This window comes from Pan paniscus, chromosome 2 (assembly GCF_029289425.2).
Source record: "Pan paniscus chromosome 2, NHGRI_mPanPan1-v2.0_pri, whole genome shotgun sequence".
Classification (NCBI taxonomy): Eukaryota; Metazoa; Chordata; class Mammalia; order Primates; family Hominidae; genus Pan; species Pan paniscus.
The window spans coordinates 109,099,537-109,118,948 of NC_085926.1; the positions used below are offsets into that span (position 1 = coordinate 109,099,537).

The 19,412-nt window shown below is 35.8% G+C and overlaps 1 protein-coding gene across 4 annotated transcripts in view; it reads left to right on the plus strand.

The window, feature by feature from the left end:
- The window catches only part of NECTIN3 (nectin cell adhesion molecule 3), a 130,792-nt gene that overhangs the window by 24,509 nt on the left and 86,871 nt on the right, over positions 1-19,412 (plus strand). For all 4 annotated transcript variants that reach the window (XM_034957065.3, XM_057301855.2, XM_024928162.4 and 1 more), the window contains exon 2: positions 15,597-15,938. In XM_034957065.3, the coding sequence (XP_034812956.2) occupies positions 15,597-15,938 (342 nt within the window). The remainder of the gene's footprint in view (positions 1-15,596; positions 15,939-19,412) is intronic.

Here is a 19,412-nt window from a genome sequence, read left to right on the forward strand (position 1 = left end):
AATAGACCATGCAAGTTTGGAAAATTTGCAGCTTGACAATGTGATAGAAAAGAAAATCCCATTTTCTGAGGAGAAATTCAAGCTGGCTGCAGACATTTGCATAAGTAATGAGGAGCCAAATGTTAATCATCAAGACAATGGGGAAAACGTCTCCATGCCATGTCAGAGACCTCTGTAGCAGCCCCTCCCTCCCATCACAGGCCTGGAGGTTTAGGAGGAAAAATGGTTTCTTGGGCTGGGCCCAGGGTCCCTCTGCTGTATGCAGTCTAGGACTTAGTATCCTGCGTCCCAGCCGCTCCAGCCGTGACTGAAAGTGGCCAAGGTACAGCTCGGGCTGTTGCTTCAGAGGGTGGAAGCCCCAAGCCTTTGCAGCTTCCACGTGTTGTTGAGCCTGCGGGTGCACAGAAGTCAAGAATTTGGGTTTAGGAACCTCCACCTAGATTTCAGAAGATGTATGGAAAGGCCTGGATGCCCAGGCAAATGTTTGTTGCAGGGTTGGGGCCCTCATGGAGAATCTCTGTTAAGGCAGTGCAGAAGGGAAATGTGGGGTGGCATCTCCCCCACAGAGTCCCCACTGGGATACCACCTAGGCCACTGTCCTCCAGACCCCAGAATTGTAGATCCACTGACAGCTTGCACTGTTCACCTGGAAAAGCTGCAGACACTCAATGCCAGCCTGTGAAAGCTGGGAGGGAGGCTGTACCCTGCAAAGCCACAGGGGCAGAGCTTCCCAAGACCATGGGAACCCATCTGTTGTATCAGCGCGACCTGGATGTGAGACATGTAGTCAAAGGAGATCAAAGGAGATCATTTTGGAGCTTTAAGTTTTGCCAGCCCCACTGGATTTCAGCCCCTTTATTTTGGCCAGTGTCTTTCATTTGGAATGGCTGTATTTATCCAATACCTGTACCCCCATTGTATCTAGGAAGTAACTAACTTTCTTTTGACTTTACAGGCTCATAGGCAGAAGGGACTTGCCTTGTCTCGAATGAGACTTTGAACTGTGGACTTTTGAGTTAATGCTGAAATGAGTTAAGGCTTTGGGGGACTCTTGGGAAGGCATGATTGTTTTTGAAATGTGAGGACATGAGATTTGGGAGGGGCCAGAGATGGAATGATGTGGTTTGGCTGTGTCCCCACCCAAATCTCATCTTGAATTCCCACATGTTGTGGGAGGGACCTGGTGGGAGGTAATTGAATCATGGGGGCAGATCTTTCCTGTGCTGTTCTTGTGTTAGTGAATAAGTCTCACAAGATCTGATGGTTTTAAAAAGAGGAGATTCCTTGCACAAGCTCTCTATGCCTGCTACCATCCATGTAAGATGTGACTTTTCTCCTTGCCTTCCTCCCTGATTGTGAGGCTTCTCCAGCCCTGTGGAACTGTGAGTTCTCCATTAAACCTCTTCCCTTTGTAAATTGTCCAGTCTCGGGTGTATCTTTATCAGCAGCATGAAAATGGACTAATACACATATATAAAAATTTTACATGTATAAAAGTGAAGCTGCTCTGACAGAAGCTGTAAGCCTTGTGCTTTGAAATTCTCTTGTGTAGTACTTTTCCCCACCTCTTCCTTGAGTTACATTACTAGAATTGAACATGGAGATCAATTTGAAAACCACTTTCTAGTCTTAGATTCTTCCTTTTCTAGATGAGGAAGCTGAAACCTATTGAGTTTATAATTATCCTTTTCTTTGGTTTTAATCTGTAAAGTTATCTGGATTTAGAACAGAGAAGAAAAAATACATCTAAACTAACACTGATTCTAGGACCTTTGAGCAGTGTGCAAGTCTGAACATCTTCCCTGTTTTTGTTCATGTTATCACTACTGTTGTTCTGGGTATCATGCCAAATTAGTGCAATACTCTCATATTAGTTTCCTAGGGCTTCTATAACACATTATCATAAACTAGTGACTTAAATATATTCTCACACAGTTCTGGAGCGCAGAAGTCTGTAATTTGTGCTATGCATCCTATTTCAAAATCAAGCCGTGTTCCCTCCAGTGGCTCTAAGGGAGATTTTGTTCCATGCTTCTTTCAGCTTTGGTGGCTACAGGCATTCCTTGGCTTGTGGCTGCATAACTCCAGTCTTTTCCTGTGTCTTTACATGGCCTTCTCATCTCTCTGACCTCACTCTGTGTATTTTCTGTAAGGACACTTGTCATTGGATTTGGGATCTACCTGGATAATCCAGTGTCATCTCATCCTGAGACCTTTAACTTAATTACATCTTCAGAGACTCCTTTTTCCAAATAAGATAACAGGTTCATTTCACCTAATTACTCTTTCTGCATCTGTGCTCTCTTTTTTCCAGTATAATATGTGAACTGTTAGACCAGTTTTCCTATTTACTCTTGTTAATTTTTTGACTTCCTGTATTTTCAACCTGCAATATTCTGTTTCTCCTCCTGACTACACTTTAAGTTTCCCAAGGTAAGGAGCATGCTTCATCTCCTTTGTCCTTCCTCAGCATAAATGCCTGGCCCATACAGGTAGGTTGTTAAATAAACGTTAGTTTAAAAAAAAAAAAAAAAAAAAGGATGAGCAAACAAACTTAATTAAGAACTTGCCTTTCTGGCCTTATCTCCTGTCATTTTGTTACCAATACTTGGGTTTTTCTGAGTTTCATAAACTTTCCTTGTGTTTTCTGTTTCTGTGAGCCTCTTTGCTTTTGTTTTTCCTTTAGTGCCTTTACCCTGCCTGGAAAATCCCACCTCACCTAACATCCAGCATAAATGCTACTGATCTCCTACAGCTTACAGACAAAATTAGTCACTAGTTTAGTTGTAGCTGAAAGAAAATGTTACTTTCTAGATGTAGCTTTTCTTACTCTACACGCTTCTCTCATTGGTTTTCCTAAGTATCTTTTTAAGTTTGTACTCTTACCTAGGAGGCTCTCATAAGGATAATATGTCCCTGTTTGCCTTGGAATATCTAGGTTTACAACTATTGTGGTAAAATTATTAATAATGTTTCTCTAAACAATATTTTCGCTTGGTTAACAAATTACGTGGTCACTGTAGCCATAATGTTCATTGCTTTGTATGTCTTATTTTCTTTTCTAGATTATCAGTTCTTGGAATTTGTAGCTATACAATCTTCTGTGTTGTAGAACATAGTATTAATACTTTATATTCCATGAGTGAAAATCAATAAATATTTGAACACTTAATATGTGCTATGCATCCTATATTTTGCCTGTATTAGCACCCTTTTTTCTTAACCTTCAGTTGTCTTAGAGTATCTACGTGTCTCAAACAAAAATTTGCAGTCACACCAGCCTTGCAAAGTCTAACTATGGATCTGTCTGGCTCTATACATTCTCTGTGCTTACCTCTTAGCTGCTAGTGATGCTGGGGTTAGGGGAGTGGGGAAGAAATCATATAGCCTTGTACATTAGTGCCACTACAGAATCAGGCTTTAGTTTTAACTGGACCTCAAACAATTCTAGTGCTTCTTCCTTTGGTGCTTAGTTAGTACCTATTTCCATGTTTGAGTGCTTCCTTTTAAATTTTACTGAGACCTTGTTAATTAGGTGATAATAGTCTTGTTTTATAGGTGATAAAACAGCTCAAGGACCCAGAGTCACACTGTTCTTGAGTCTAGGTTAGTCCAACTCCAAAGTTCTTGCTTTTTTTATTCCATTTTGTTACTCGTCTACAGTTTTAAGTCTCATTCTTAGACCTTAGAAGTACGTGTGTTACTGAATCATAAGCCCTATGTAATTGTTTAGAGGTGCTTCCTTTGAAACAGCAAGTTTGAGATTTTTGGGTTATTAATGAATGTTGACATGTGGGTATACAAATTTTTACCTGGACCGTTATAGAAGGCTATATGAGAATTGGTAGATTTTTGTCTTTAAAGCGCCAGTTCCTTACATTGTCAACTTCTAAGAAGATATTTACAAGTTCACAAAATTTGAAATGCTCCAAAATTTGAAACTTTCCATAGCTGACAACTTTGTTCTCTGATGGTTCAGTGCACACAAACTTGCTTTCATGCACAAAATTTTAAAAAATACTGTGTAAAATTACTTTCAAGCTATATGTATAAGGTGTGTATGAAACATAAATGAATTTTGTGTTTAGGCTTTAGTCCTATTCCCAAGATATCTCATCCTGTATATGCAAATATTTCAAAATAAAAAAAAAAAACAGCCAAAATTTGAAACACATCTTGTCCTAAGCATTTCAAATAAGGGATACTCAACCTGTAATATAATTTTTGTGATATTTTTGGGAATACATTTTATTAGGATTAAAACTCATTTAAATATTTAAATAGTAATTTAAACTAACTTTAAGACTTTTTTAAAAACTAATTTTGAAATTATTTTAAAAATAATTCATTAGTATTTTAAAATTGCAACAGTTTCACAGGTTGAAGTGGGAATGGAAAGAGTAGAATCTGAATAATTGTTATGAAAACTCTGTCTCTGCATTTTGCTTGCATAGTGCTTGGTTTAAGAACTGCAATACCTCTCTACCTTTGTAATTTGAAAATCATTGAGATTTTGAACATCCTGACTAGTAGCTCTTATATATTTTCTTTCTATAAAACATTCAATTTTACTCATTTTGTGCTCAACATGAGGGAGTTGGGAAGATAACTGTTGAAAGCCAGGAGGCTGCTGCTTATCTGTGTTTTGCCATTAACTAGTCATGTAATAACAGCAGATCACTATCTCTATAAAATGAGGTTATATCAGATACCCTCTAAGGTCTCATCCTGTTCTAAAGTTTTGTGCTTCTCTTCTGAAAATATGAAGAAATTGTGCTTTCACCCATACAGTAAATTCAACTAAAGAGAACCCTTACTTAATATTGGTTGGTTAAATCAAGATACTGTCCTTGATAGCAATTGTTTGAGAATAGATGATGAAAACCCCATTTTAGAAAGAACATTTTATAAAAGCCTGAAATTGCTACTTAAAGATTATTAAAAATATCATGATATAGTAGGATTAACTTTATAGTTAGTGTTAATGTGTAGAAAATATTTTTGTGGAAATTTGCTATTTTCTATGCCTGTTATTCACTATATTGATTATGTGTAAGTTATAGAAACGTAAACTTTTAAAAATTATTTGAAGCTGAATTTTTTAGCTTCATAGAAACCTGTAAACCTTTATTTAGAAAGGAAGTTGACTTTTATTGAACTTCTGTTCTAGAATTGTGTTATCTAGAACTTTCTGCAGTGATGCAAATGTAATGTAGCTATACTGTTCAGTATGATTGTCACTAGCTAATTGTGGAAATTGAGTACTTGAAATATGGCTTGTAACTGAAAACCTAATTTAATTTAAATTTAAATAGCCACATGTGGCTAGTGACTGAGACAGTACTCTTTTAGAAAATGCTAAGCAATGTGCCAGAGAATAATTACAAGACTTTAGTTCTAGTTCTTTGTGCCATTTCAGATTACTGTCCTTTCCCATTTTGTATTCAGCCTTTGTTTCCAGCCTTATTTGTACTTATGTATTTTGGCTTCATACTGAATCTTTGCTTAGCATGGAATGGTCTTCTCAGCCTATGAAAAGATGAACCTTCAAGGTATAGCTTAAATGTCACATCTAGCAGAGTCTTCCTTGATCCTCTGGACTATGGCAAATGATACTGTCCCTTATAATTTATATGGCCCAGGGTAAGTCTTGACCTTTTTCATTCTTGATCCATCATATGGAAAATAAATTACCTGCACCTAACAGGGTGATTTTTTAGGAGCAAGGGTTGGGATGTGGAGATCAATAGAAATGGTGTATATAAAAGCTTTTTGGCAGTTTTCAAGAATGTACAATTTTAAGGTGATGAGACATTTTATAAACGTTAAGACTGAGTCCCAGAGAAATTAACTTTCCCACTATCCACCCATCATCTCCCATTTTCCACCTCATCCCACTTAGTACCTCAGTTGCAATAGTTCTTTAGCTATATTGGTTTCTATAATCCTTTCATCCTACTTCTTCCTCCCCCACTTCTTGACCAACTTAAAATTCATAATCCATCATTAAAACCACATCAACTCCCTTGCCTGTTTCTCTTTTAAATTGTGCATGCCTGGTAAAATGTCCAACCCAGGTTAAATCTTGTTCTTTGCCTTCTTCACGCCTCCACTCAGGCAGCTGAAAGCTGGTCGATGCTGCTATAATTCAAGATCAGTAACTTTAAGCATGGCTTGTCTTTTTATTCCCTTTATGTGTGTTTTTCAGAGCAGAAATTTTTAATTTAAATGAAGCCTAGCTTATGAAGAGTTTCTTTTATGGATCATGCCTTTGGTGTTTCATCTAAAACATTATTGTTGTATCTAAGGTCATCTAGATTTTTTTTGCTGTGTTGTCTTCTAGGGTTTTTATAGTTTTGCATTTTATACTTAGGTTATCTATTTCATGTTAATTTTTGTGAAGGATATAAAATCTGTGTCTAGAATTATTTATTTGTATGTGGATGTCTGGTTGTTCCAGCATCATTTGTTGAAAAGATCTTTTCTTTATTACATTGCCTTTGCTCTTTTGTAAAAGATCAAAGTTAACATATAGTTAAAGACTATATGAGTCTGTTTTTGGGCTCTATTCTGTTCCACTGACCTGTCTATTCTTTAGCCAATACCACGTGGTCTTGATCACAGTAACTTTATGGTAAGTCTCGAAGTCAGATAATGTAAGTCCTCTGACTTTGTTCTTCTTCAACGTTGTGTTGACTCTTCTGGGTCTTTTGTTTCTCCATATACATTTGAGAATCAGTTTGTTGCTAGCCACAAAATAACTTGCTGAGATTTTGATTGGAATGTTGAATCTGTAGATCAAGTTGGGAAGAACTAGCATCTTGACAATATTGAGTCTTCCTATTCAAGAACATGAAATATCTCCCCATTTACTTAGTTATTTGATTTTCTCAGAATTGTATAGTTTTCTGCATATAGATCTTGTACATATTTTGTTAGATTTATACCTAAGCATTTTATTGTTGTGGGTGCTATGTAAATAGTACTGTGTTTTTAACTTCAAATTCCACTTGATCATTACTGATACGTAAGATAGTGATTGACTTTTTTTTTTTTTAAATTAACTTTGTATTCTGTAACCTTGCTGTAATTGATTATTAGCTCCAGGAGTTTTTTCATCACCCACAAACAATGACTAAATTTTTGATTAGAAAGGAAGTTTTATTTCTTAATAAATAAAGAAAGGAAGAAATAAAACTTCCTTTCTAATCAGTATACATTTATTGTCTTTTCTTGTCTTATTACTTTAGTAAGGACTTCTGGTATGCTGTTGAAAAAGGAGTAGTGAGAGGGGAAATCCTTGCCTATTTCTGATCTTAACTGGAAAGATTCTAGTTTCTTGACATTAAGTATGATGTTGGCTGTGGGTGTTTTGTTTTGTAGATGTTCTTTATCAAGCTGGGGAAGTTGCAGCTACTGCTAGTTGGATGTCCCTTTGTATAGCTGACTAATATTTCATTGTATGTGTTTACCACAATTTGTATATTCATTCATCTCTTGATGGACATTTGGATTGTTTCTACTTCTTGGGTGTACAAATAAAGCCACTATGAACATTGGTATACAAGTGTACAAGTCTTTGTGTGGACACATGCCTTCTTTTCTGATGAGTAAAGACACAGGAATGATATGGCTGGATCATATGGTATTTTTAACTTTAAGAGACTGCTAAGTGTATTCCAGTGTGGTTTTACCATTTTACAGTTTAACCAGCAATGTAGGAGAGTTCTAATTCATCCATATTTTCTTCAAAACTTGTTATTGTCAGCCCATTTGATTTTGTCCACTCTTATGGCTATGTAGCAGTACCTTATTTTAGTTTTAATTTACATTTCCTTAATAATGTTGATCATCTTTTCATGTGCTTGTTAATGTATCTTTGGTGATGTCTGTTCAGATCTTTTTTTTTTTGTTTTTTTTTTTTGTTTTTTGAGGGAGAGGGTCTTGCTCTGTCTACGAGGCTGGAGTGCAGTGGCATGACTGCAGTTTACTGCAGCCTTGACCTTCTAGGCTCAAGCTATTCTTCCATCTCAGACTCCTGAATAGCTGGGACTACAGGCGTGCACCAACACGTCTGGCTAATTTTTTATTTTTCGTAGAGATGGGTTCTCACTATGTTGGCCAGGGTGGTCTCAAACTCCTAAGCTCAAACGGTCCTCCTGCTATAGCTTCCCAAAGTTGCTAGGATTACAGTGATGAGCCACTGCACCCGACCTCTTTTGCTCAGTTTTATTGGCTTGTCTTTTTATTGTGGAGTTTTGGGAGTTCTTTATGTGTTTTGGTTCTTATCAGATATAAATCCTTTACCAGATGCATGTTTTACAAGGATTTTCTCCTCATTAGTGGTTTAAGTGTCGAAGAGCAGGATTTTTTTTATTTTGATGAAGACAACTCATTGTGCTTTTAGTGACATATGTAAGAAATACCTGCCTAACTTAAGGTCACAAATATTTGCATTTCTAGATAAATTTTAGAACAACTTGTCAGTTTCGAATAAAGATGGGAATTTGATTGTGTTAAATCTGTAGATCAATTTAGAGAGAATTAATGTGTTAATGTTGTGTCTTCTGATCCATGAATAAAGTATGTCTCTCCATTTCTTTAGATAATTCTTTAATTTCTCTCAGCAAATTTTACAGTTCTAACTGTACAGTTTTTTCACGCCTTTGGTCAGATTTATCTGCATTTCATCTTTTTTTCTTTTTCTTTTTTGTTTTCTTTTTTTTCTTTTTTCTTTCTTTTTTTTTTTTTTTTTTTTGAGACAGGGTCTTGCTCTGTCACCCAGGCTGGAGTGCAGTGGCACGATCTTGGCTCATTGCAACCTCTGCCTCTCAGGCTCAAGCGATACTCCCACCTCAGCCTCCTGAATAGCTGGGGTGAGCCACCATGCCTGGCTAACTTACTATTTTTTGTAGAGATGGGGTTTGGCCATATTGCCCAGGCTGGTCTTAAATTCCTGACCTCAAGCAATTTACCTGCCTCGGCCTCCCAAAGTGTTTAAATTACAGATGTGAGCCACTGCACCCAGCCCTTATTTTCTACTTTTGATGCTATTCTAGGTAGCAATGTTTTACATTTTTTATTTTCTAATTTTCTGCTGCTAATGCATAGAAATACAATCGATATGTATATATTGGTCTTAGGTCCTGCATAAGGGCTGCTACTAAACACCCTTGTCATATTAGCTTTATTGTAGATTCCATCATATTTTCTCTAAAGACAATTGTGTTTTCTGTGAACAAAGACATTTCATTTGTTCCTTTCTGATTTGGAATTTATTTCTTTTTCTTGCTTGATTGTACTGGCTAGAACCTTCAGTACAATTTTGGATATAACTCAAAGACTGCCTAGCTCTATTTAGTTTCTCTGTCCTTGTGCTTCACTTCGTCTACTGCCTCTGAGGGATCAGAACTTTGTTGCCTGTTGACTGTTAACTTGAAATGGTTGTTTCAGGCAAAAGGATAAATCTTGTTACTCCTTCATGTCTGTAAGGTGTAGTCTCTATTCTGTTTCAAATCAAGCTTTTATTCTCACCGCTCCACCAAAACAGTTGCTAAATTCAGTGGTTACTTACCAGTGCTTTTTTTTTCCCCCCCACTTCATGGCAGCATTTGGAATAATTGACCACTCTGTAGGTACTTTCTTCACTTAATGTATAGGATACCCTCTTGGTTCCCTTCCTGCTTCCCTGGCCAGCTTTATTGATGCTACTCAATTTAAATGTTAGAATGCACTGTGGATCCTTGACATTTACACCTCTGTTCTCTATATTTTTAGTTCCTTGCTAATTGTCTGTTTCCTCATTAAAATGCAAACTGTCTAATGGCTCAGCACCTAGAGCAGTGCCTGGCACAAATTGTTCACCCAACACATTCTGATGAATGAATGAAGAAATGGTTGGTTTTCTCAACCAGTTTTTGGCATGTGACCCAGGTTTCTCCTTAGAATATAGAAACCTTTAATTCCAGAATTATCATTTCTAATTATGACATGAGATGAAGTTAGAGATTCTTTGATAATATTTGTTTGCAGTTTATAGTGTTATTTATTTGCAGTTTATATGTTATTTAATTCACCTGGCTTTATTCTTACATGGTTATTTCTGTTTGAATATTGTTTGGAGATTTTATTGAAAAACCTTTTTGTTATATTTTCAGAGTTGACATGACTTACCTATCAGTTTAAAACAAATCAGGTTAATTACTGAATGTGCTGGTGATAAATTTGATTCTTCCAAAATGTGTTTTGTTGAAGTATGATGAAATTTTTGAGGACAACTATATGCTATTACCTTGCTAGTTTGTTAATGTATTATTTTATTAGTTGCCTCTAAATTATTCTAAATTTTGAGGAGTCTGAAAGGATTCATATCTTAGAGATTTTCAAAGGTGGTGTTTAGTTGAACACAGACTAAAATAAATGTTTCTTTTATAGCATATTTGCATACCCATTGTGTAGATCTTAACATTTGAAAGATCCTGGGAACTGAAATGTCCAATATGCATGCCATTACTGTAGGCTGAGAAGTGAAATGTGGTAAAAGATAGTATCAGAGTTTTAAAAAGTGTAGTATCAAAAGTTTGTGATGGTTTCTGTTTCTTCTTGTTTCATTTCTGAGAGTCAGGGAGGAAAGAAAGGGAATGGTTGCAATTTTATTCATATTTTCATTTCAAACACTTTTAGTGTGATCTGTAATATGGATCTCACTTCATTTTTTTTTTTAAACCCATAGTAGTTATATACGTCATTACATTTTCTTTTCTATCACAAGCATCTTCTTGAATGTGTGTATTTCCAAATGTTTTGTATCTCCCAGGCACTCTGTAAATATTGACTGAATGACTATTCAAAGACACATGAAGACTCCAAAGAGTTGTGTTTTCATGGTTGTAGTGTTTTTGTGGAGCTACAGATAGGGGAATAAATGCTGTCTCTTTTTCTGAAAGAATAATAAATTCAATTTAATTAATTAGCTAATGATACAAAACTAAACTTTTAAATCAGGAAGACAGAATAGAAACAGAGTAGTATCCTGTTTTATTATGGTTTTCCTACGTGTCTAGAGTGTGCAGTAGCCAGGACCACCTTATGACAAGGTTAGAGTCTTGCTAGATGTGGAAGATTCAATTATTTGCTATTCCTTTGCCTCTTTATATTCTAGACTTACCAATAGTGATGAACTTAAACTTTAAATAATTTATCTCTTTAATAATAAACGTTTACGTTTCTTCAGGACCTTTCTGCTCTCCAGTTAAACTCAGCTTCATGTGGGAAAGTAGAGGGAGGAAGTAGTAGTAGGCTTAAAGATTGGTAGTCTCTGAGTAGTGAGGCATTCTAATTTGGAGTTTGGTTTAAGAACTACAACAGAAAATCTGTTTCTGCACAGTTTTAAGATTCCATGGGGGAAAATCTTATTCAGAAGTGGTTTTTAACATTTGGATTTCGTCCAGGAATGGAAATGTATTAGATTCTTTTATTTGCAACAACAGAACTCTGGCTAATTAAAACATAAAAAAGGAGATATGTAATTAGAGGCTTATGGAATCTAAGGGAGGGCCAAATTTATTAATACTAGAAGAGTAGTAGAACGCTTTGGTGAAAGGTTTAAGGGTTGAATCAAACAAAAAATACAGCAAAACTTACTTTTGTAACAAGCAGTAAAACTCAGAATACAGAAAAATTAGAAAGTAAAAATCACTTATTAGTTCCTAGAAATTAAAATAAAAGATGAAAAATAAATCTTGATAGTTACATTAGTATTTGTTTACTAGTAAAGCCAAACGCCTTAAAATATAGCCACTTCTAAATTTTTTTTTTTTTTTTGTAAATATCAACTTTGTTCATTAGGGGTAACTCCTTCTGGTTAAGTCTCTCAGCCTTTTTTATTGGGTGATTTTTCTGTCTCTGCTGTCATGCTGAGAGAGAGGCTTTCCCAACCTAAATGTTGTAGAATTTTTAAAATACAATTTTGAACCAATGGGTCAGTTCCCTCCACCCCCCAACAGTATCTCCCAATACTCCTTTTGGTAATGGTGGCCCACTAGGCTGTGGTTTTTCTGGATTGTAAGGAGATATAATTAGGTTATTCCAATACTACCTGTCTTAGTCAACTTGGGGTGTGTATTATAGTCCATTTGTGTTGCTATAAAGGAATACCTGATACTTGGTAATTTTAAAGGAAACAGGCTTATTTTGGCTCACCATTCTTCAGGCTGCACAGGAAACATGGTGCTGGCATCTGTTTCTGGTGAGGGCCTCAGGAAGCTTAGAATCATGGGAGAAAGTGAAGGGGAGCCAACATGTTACATAAAGCAAAAGAAAGCGGGGAAGTGCGAGCCTCTTTTAAACAGCCAGATCTCCTCTCCTGTGAACTCAGAGTGGAAACTCACTCATTACCACAGGGACAGCACCAAGCTATTAATGAGGGCTCCACTCCCATGACCCAAATACCTCTCATTAGGTCCACCTCCAATATGGGAGGTCACATTTCAACATGAAATTTGTAGGGGACAAAACATCCAAACCATTGCAGGCTGCTATAACAAAATACCGTAAACTGGGCAGCTTAAACAGCAGACATTTATTTCTCACATTTGGGGAGGTTGGGAAGTCCAAGATCCATGTGCCAGCAGATCCAGTTCTTGATGAGGATCTTCTTCCTGGATTGTAGACAATCACTTTCTCACTGTTTCCTCACATGGCCTAGAAAAAGTGAGGGAGTGAGCTCTCCTTTCTTTGTTTTAAGGACACCAGTCCAATCATGGGGAGCCCACCTGTATGACTTTATTTAAACCTAATAATCATGCAGAGGCCTACCAGATACTACCATTGAGGTCAGAGCTTCAGAATGAATTTTAGGGAGGACACAAACATTCACTCCGTAAAACTTCTCTTACTCCCTTTGTTGTTGTTGTGGTTTTACCTCCATTTGAAGGGGATAAAATAAAAACTAGAAATTCTTTCTTTGGTCCTCAGTAATGTTACATTTACCTTTCTAGGGTAATTAGTGTTATTTGACAAAATATACAGAAAGTTTTGTCTATACACATATGTACAGGCAATAATTTTTTACTTTTAGGTCTTCAGTCCATCTAGGGTTTTTTTTTCTTTTTCTTTCGGTGTTTAGTATAAAAGAGGGATCTGTATTTTTCCAAGTATTTTGCTCATGCTCTTTCAGCATTTCTTGACTAATATATTATTTTCCCACTCAAACAAAATATTAGCTTTGTTGTATAGCACATCCTATTATATATAGGTCTGTTTATGTACTTTCAATTATTTTATGTTCCTAATACCAAATTTTTATTATTTTTGCTTTAATATTTTCCCTCTTCAGTAGTCTGTTGGTTTTTTTGAAATATTTTTGGCAGTTATTTCTACCCTGTTTTTAAAAAAATTTTATCAGGGTTTTCACTATAATTGCATTGCATTTGTGTATTAATGTGGGGAGAATTGGCATGTAAATAAGTTTTCCTACCTAGGAATATGGCATAGCTTCTATTTTTTCAAGTCAGGTTTATAAGTTTTTTACAGTTTTATTCATGAGTGTTTTAAATATTAATGTTTACAAATTAAACCCTTTTCTGCAATAAATCTGTAAAGATATCACCCTTTGTAACATACTGATTATATAGTTCATATACATTTTGCATATGTTTATAAGCAACTACATTATTGGTTCTAATAGCCCTTCATTTCATCTTCTTGGATTTTTCAGGTAATAGATTTTTCAAATAATAATTATTTCTGTTCCTTCCTAATATTTATCCTTTCCTTTTTCATATTACACTGGATTGAATTTCCAGCCTCAGTTGAACAATGATAGTGCACCATCTTGTCTTGATCTTTTTTTAATACCCATGCCTCTTTCTGTTTAGTGTTGATAATGGCCACTGATTTGAGAAGAATTTACTTTATTAAGAATCCTTTTCTTAGATTTTCTTTTTAAATCAGATAGTAAATGTTAAGTTTTATTAAATACCTTTTTAACATCGAATAAGAAAGTCATGTGAGCTTTTAATGTGATGAGCAGTCTAAAAATATCCTTTTGTTCTTAGAATAGTCCTACTTGGCTGTGTAGTTTTCTTAAATACAGAGCTATTATTTCATAATAAATGAAATTTTTTATTAATATTCATGAGACTACTTTTTTATTTGTTTATAAAGTACCAAGCTTGTGATAGGTTGCTAAAATACGTTAGAATACTTTCACATTTCATATATCTTGGAGTAATTTTAAAAGCTTAGTAATTATCTGTACTCTAGGATTATAGAACATGATAGTAAATTTTCAGGGCCTGATACTTTTTTGAAGCAATGGTTAAAAAACTGAAACTTAAATTCGTAGCTGTTAAGTGTAGTCAGTGTGAATTGTCAGTCCCTTATTGTGATATCCTCAGTCATCTCTTAGGTGATAAAATTTGCCTTCTAATTTACTTTTTTGTTTTTGTTTATTCCTCTAAAAAAGATTCAGGGAAAAAATATTGCATAAAGTTTTTTTTAACATATTTGGATGTGTTTGAACATGTTTAAATGCATTTTTCTTGATTATGTGGTGATGCCCTTCTGCATTTCTGTATTCATTTTAAAATATTAATTAGATGTAACTTTTAAAGGTATTGTTTATACGATTTCCATTTTTGAGTGCTTATTTTGGTTTACTTCTTGGTTTGTGTATTTGTTCATTTATTTTATTAGAGAACATATGTGAGTTGTAGACCTCCAAGGACTTGTTATACATATTCTGATATACTTGTCAATGAGCAGCATCGTGCTTGACTATAGTAGTCATGAATGTTAGTTTTATATCCCTCAAAACATTGTAAGTTTTGCTCTATTGCTTTTAGGAAGGAAATACGTATTATATTGAAGAAGTTTGATGTCATTTTAACTTTTGCTTGTGAAATTTTTTTCTTAACCCTGAAATGGAAAAACAAAATTATTTTACATTTATATAAGCATTTCTTCATTAACATTTTCTGGCAATTGATCTGTCTTTAATGACTTTTCAGTAGAGATACTTGACATAGGGACCCTCCAAAAGAAGATACTTCAGTATTATATTTGGTTTGGGAGATCCTACATGCATAAGTTATCTGTTGCCATGTAAAAAATTTACCCCAAAACATAATGGCTTTAAAACAAAATCCATTTATTATCTCTCAGTTTCTGTGTGCCAGGAATCCAGGCATGACGTAACTGAATCTTCTACCTCAGTCTTTCTCACAAGGCTGCAGTCAAAGTGTCAGCCGGAGCTGGGAACTCCTGTGAAGGCTTGATTGAGGAAGGATTGTACTTCCAAGTCAACTTGGTCCTAATCTAGTGCTTTTTTCACTGCAACACATATTGGTGTATTGTTAATTTATTTGACAGTCACATTTGGATCTCATATCAAGCCCAGAAAACACCTAGCTCATTTCTTTTTGTTACTCAGTTGTACGTTTTGTGTGTGGTGCATGTGAGTGCATGTGTGTGTGTGTGTGCGTGTGTGTGTGTGTGTGTAGCTAGAGATAGTTACACAGGGGGTCAGGAAGGGAGGAGAGTGTTGACCACTTTTTTCTATTTTAAAAATTGTAGTACTTTTTTTTCCTCTATAGGTGCCTTAGCTGGACCAATTATTGTGGAGCCACATGTCACAGCAGTATGGGGAAAGAATGTTTCATTAAAGTGTTTAATTGAAGTAAATGAAACCATAACGCAGATTTCATGGGAGAAGATACATGGCAAAAGTTCACAGACTGTTGCAGTTCACCATCCCCAGTATGGATTCTCTGTTCAAGGAGAATATCAGGGAAGAGTCTTGTTTAAAAATTACTCACTTAATGATGCAACAATTACTCTGCATAACATAGGATTCTCTGATTCTGGAAAATACATCTGCAAAGCTGTTACATTCCCGCTTGGAAATGCCCAGTCCTCTACAACTGTAACTGTGTTAGGTAGGTATGCTTGAATTATGTATTTTGGTGATAGTGGTGAAGATTATAATAAAAATATTTTTAAGAAATTAAAATGGTTGAAATTTGATTTAACTTTAGGTTTAAAGTAAAATAATTCAAATACGATTTTTCAAGATCCTTCTTAAAATTTATGATTCTAGGTTCCCTGTAAATAAAATCTTGTCTATATATACCTACTTATCTATGTAATGCTACGTAGTTTTATCTAGTTTCTTTATGAAAGATAGTGGTGAGTTTTAATTATATACTAAGTTCTGAGTTTCTGTGACATCTTTATTTTCATTACCTCCCCTCAAATTTTCAGCCTTTAATCAAATTACCATCTTAAATTTTTTTATTTTTAAAAAATTGAGTTTTGCATCTAGGAGCCATTGACACCTCATGTTTTACTATTTCATATCACATTTTATTCCTGCTATTTTAGATTTGCATAGCTATCTGAATATGGTGCTTTTGCTCATAATAGTGATATTCCACTATTTCCTATGATACCTGTTAAAGTTTATGGTAAAATGTTGAAAAAGCTCGTTAACTTTAAGCTACTTGCAGTGAAATGTAAACCAATTTGGAAATGCTGATAAGTACTTTTGAAATGATAGAAATGAAGATTGAGGAGCAATAGCAACTGGTGGCTGCTCACATGAAGATCTGCTGCCTAGATTCTTACTCAAACAGCTACTAGCAGTGTGGGTAACTGACAGCTTCCAGCTGTTAGGTCCTTTAAGATTACTTCAGTTTTCAGGGCTATTCTTTTTGTGAGTGACCTCAGGCCAGTGACTAAGTGAGGCAGTGGTAGCCAGGGGTAAGCTCTTCTTGGGGCCAGTGATTGAACAAGATAGTGGTGTGAAGAGTTTTACCCAAAGTGGACTCCTTTCATGGAATATGACCATTGGCCTGAATGGAGACTTTGTCAGGGTACTGATAGCTCCCCTTACTCAATTCATTCTTCCTTCTCCCTTTTCTCCCAGTTATCACTCCCTGGCAAACCTTTTATACTTCTCACATCACAGTGTCTGCTTCCTGGAGAACCAAACAAGTTAATAGCTCCTAATGTTTAAGGACATAATATTAGTAATGTCTCTGAAGTATAGGACAGCAATTTTGTCCAAATTTATTATATATTTTTTCATGTTGAGAGATATTCTTTTAATTAGATATTTGAGGCTTAGTATATTTAAGACACTGCCCTAAGAGCTATGGGGAAATATAACTTACATTTAAGAGATTGATGTTTTTGAGAAATTTTCTGATTAGAAGGCAAGGCATGAATATCTGAAAACTCACATGGAGGACATCAGTAAAAAAGGTAACACAAAGTACTGTATGGCTCACTCCTGTAATCCCAGCACTTTGGGAGGCTGAGGCAGATGGATCACTTGAGGCCAGGAGTACAAGACCAGCCTGGCCAGCATGGCAAAACCCCATCTCTACTAAAAATACAAAAATTAGCCAGGCATGGTAGTGCATGCCTGTAATCCCAGCTACTCGGGTGGCTGGGTCTTGAGAATCACCTGTACCTGGAGGCGGAAGTTGCAGTGAGCCGAGATTATACCACTGCACTCCAGCCTGGGCAACAGAATGAGACTGTGTCTCAAAATAAATAAATAAATAAATAAATAACAAGTACTTTGCATATGAAAGAGCAAGCTCATGGGGATAAAATCGCTTTTTATTTTGCTTTAAAGTTTAGTAGTTCCCTCTCAATTAATACAATACTTATTGGCTTAAAATCCAGGCTGTTTGTTACAAGATTAGTCGTTATGTTGTCCACACCTACTTTTCTCACTTCATCTATTCTCCTTGCTTCTCTTTTTTCAAAAACCCAAGTCTTATCATCATCATAAACTATTTGCAGTTCTTTTAACCTATGCTTTTATGGGTGTTTCTCTTTCTGCCTGGATTGCCTTTTTTTCTGGCCTTTCTTTCTTCCGTGTAACTATTATTCATCAAATCACATCCTTTTAGTAGCCATTCTTGACCCGTTTCCCCAAATCTGATACTTTTTTGGCTGTCATTGTTATGTTGAACATATCTTTATTGTAGCAGTTACCACACTATTATGTTTTCTCCACTATAAACATATAGTGGAGAGTAACTGTGCATTTAAAATTTTAATTTTATGTCCCTAAAGCCAGTAAGAGTTTCCAGTATATCGCAGTCATACAGTGTTATTTGAGTAGGATATAGGAATGGATTAGTGAACTTGGTAGTCAAGAAATATTTCGTAGGAGAAATAGTTGAGTCAGTCCTCAGTGGTGTGAGTAGGTTTTGGGTAGGCAAAAATGAAAGAATATGAAAATGGTATTCTAGGATTGTGATAGTATGTGAACCAAGGCAGGGAAAACAGAAAATGATATGCAGTTCACTCTTGAACATCATGGGTTAGAGCTGTGTGGGTCCCTTTATACATGGATTTTTTTTTCAACTAACTGCAAATAGAGAATAGAGTATTTGTAGGATGTGAAACCTGCATATATGAAGGGCCAACTTTTCCTGTACACAGGTTCCATAGGGCTAACTGCAGGACTTAAGTATGCACGGATTTGAGTATACTCAGGGACACTGGAACCAACCCTCACCCCACCGCAGAACACTACGGGACCACTATACATTAAGGGAAAGTTTTCTTAACCCCAGTATTGTTGAAATTTGGGGGCAGAATTCTTTGTTGTAGTGAGCTGTACTATTCATTGTAGACAGCATCCGTGGCCTCTAAACACTATGCCAGTAAATGCCAATAGCATTCCTCAGTTGTTAAACTCATAATGTCTCCAGACACTGCCAAGTGTCCTCAAGAGAGGAGCAGGAGTTAGTGGGGAATCACCCCCTGTTGAGAGCCCTGCATTAGTGGAACACTGAATAAGTAATTTATTGATTGTTCAAAGGATTTATATGAAGTACAAGAATTAAAGTTTAGAATTATAGAGTAGGACCACGTTAAAGTAACTTAAATGCTAGGATAGGGAATTTGAGCTCTATATTACTGGAAATTCATATTTGTATTCACTAGTTGTGCTGCCTCTCACCTGTCTTCTATTCTCAGCCCCTTGCTGTTTAAAATGTAGTTCTTGGACCAGCAGCATTGGCATCACTTGGGAACTTGTTAGAAATACAGAATTTCAGATCCCTCTTAGGCTTATTGAATGATAGTCTGCATTTTAGCAAGATTCCCCAGTGACTTATATACACAGTAAAGTTTGAGAAACACTGCTTTGATCACATCACATAGAGGAATGCCTAACTCACGGCTGACCTGATTTAGAGAGTACTGTGATGACACTTGTGATTAGGAAGATGGGTCTGGTGTTTTTGATCAATTGAAATGAAGAGGTCCTTAAATCATAATGTCTCAGCCATGAGGCCATGAAGACTTGCAATTAATTTTGTAATTTCTGCCACATGAATGAAGACAAGAACTATTACAGAGGAATAATTAGCAGAATTTTATAACTG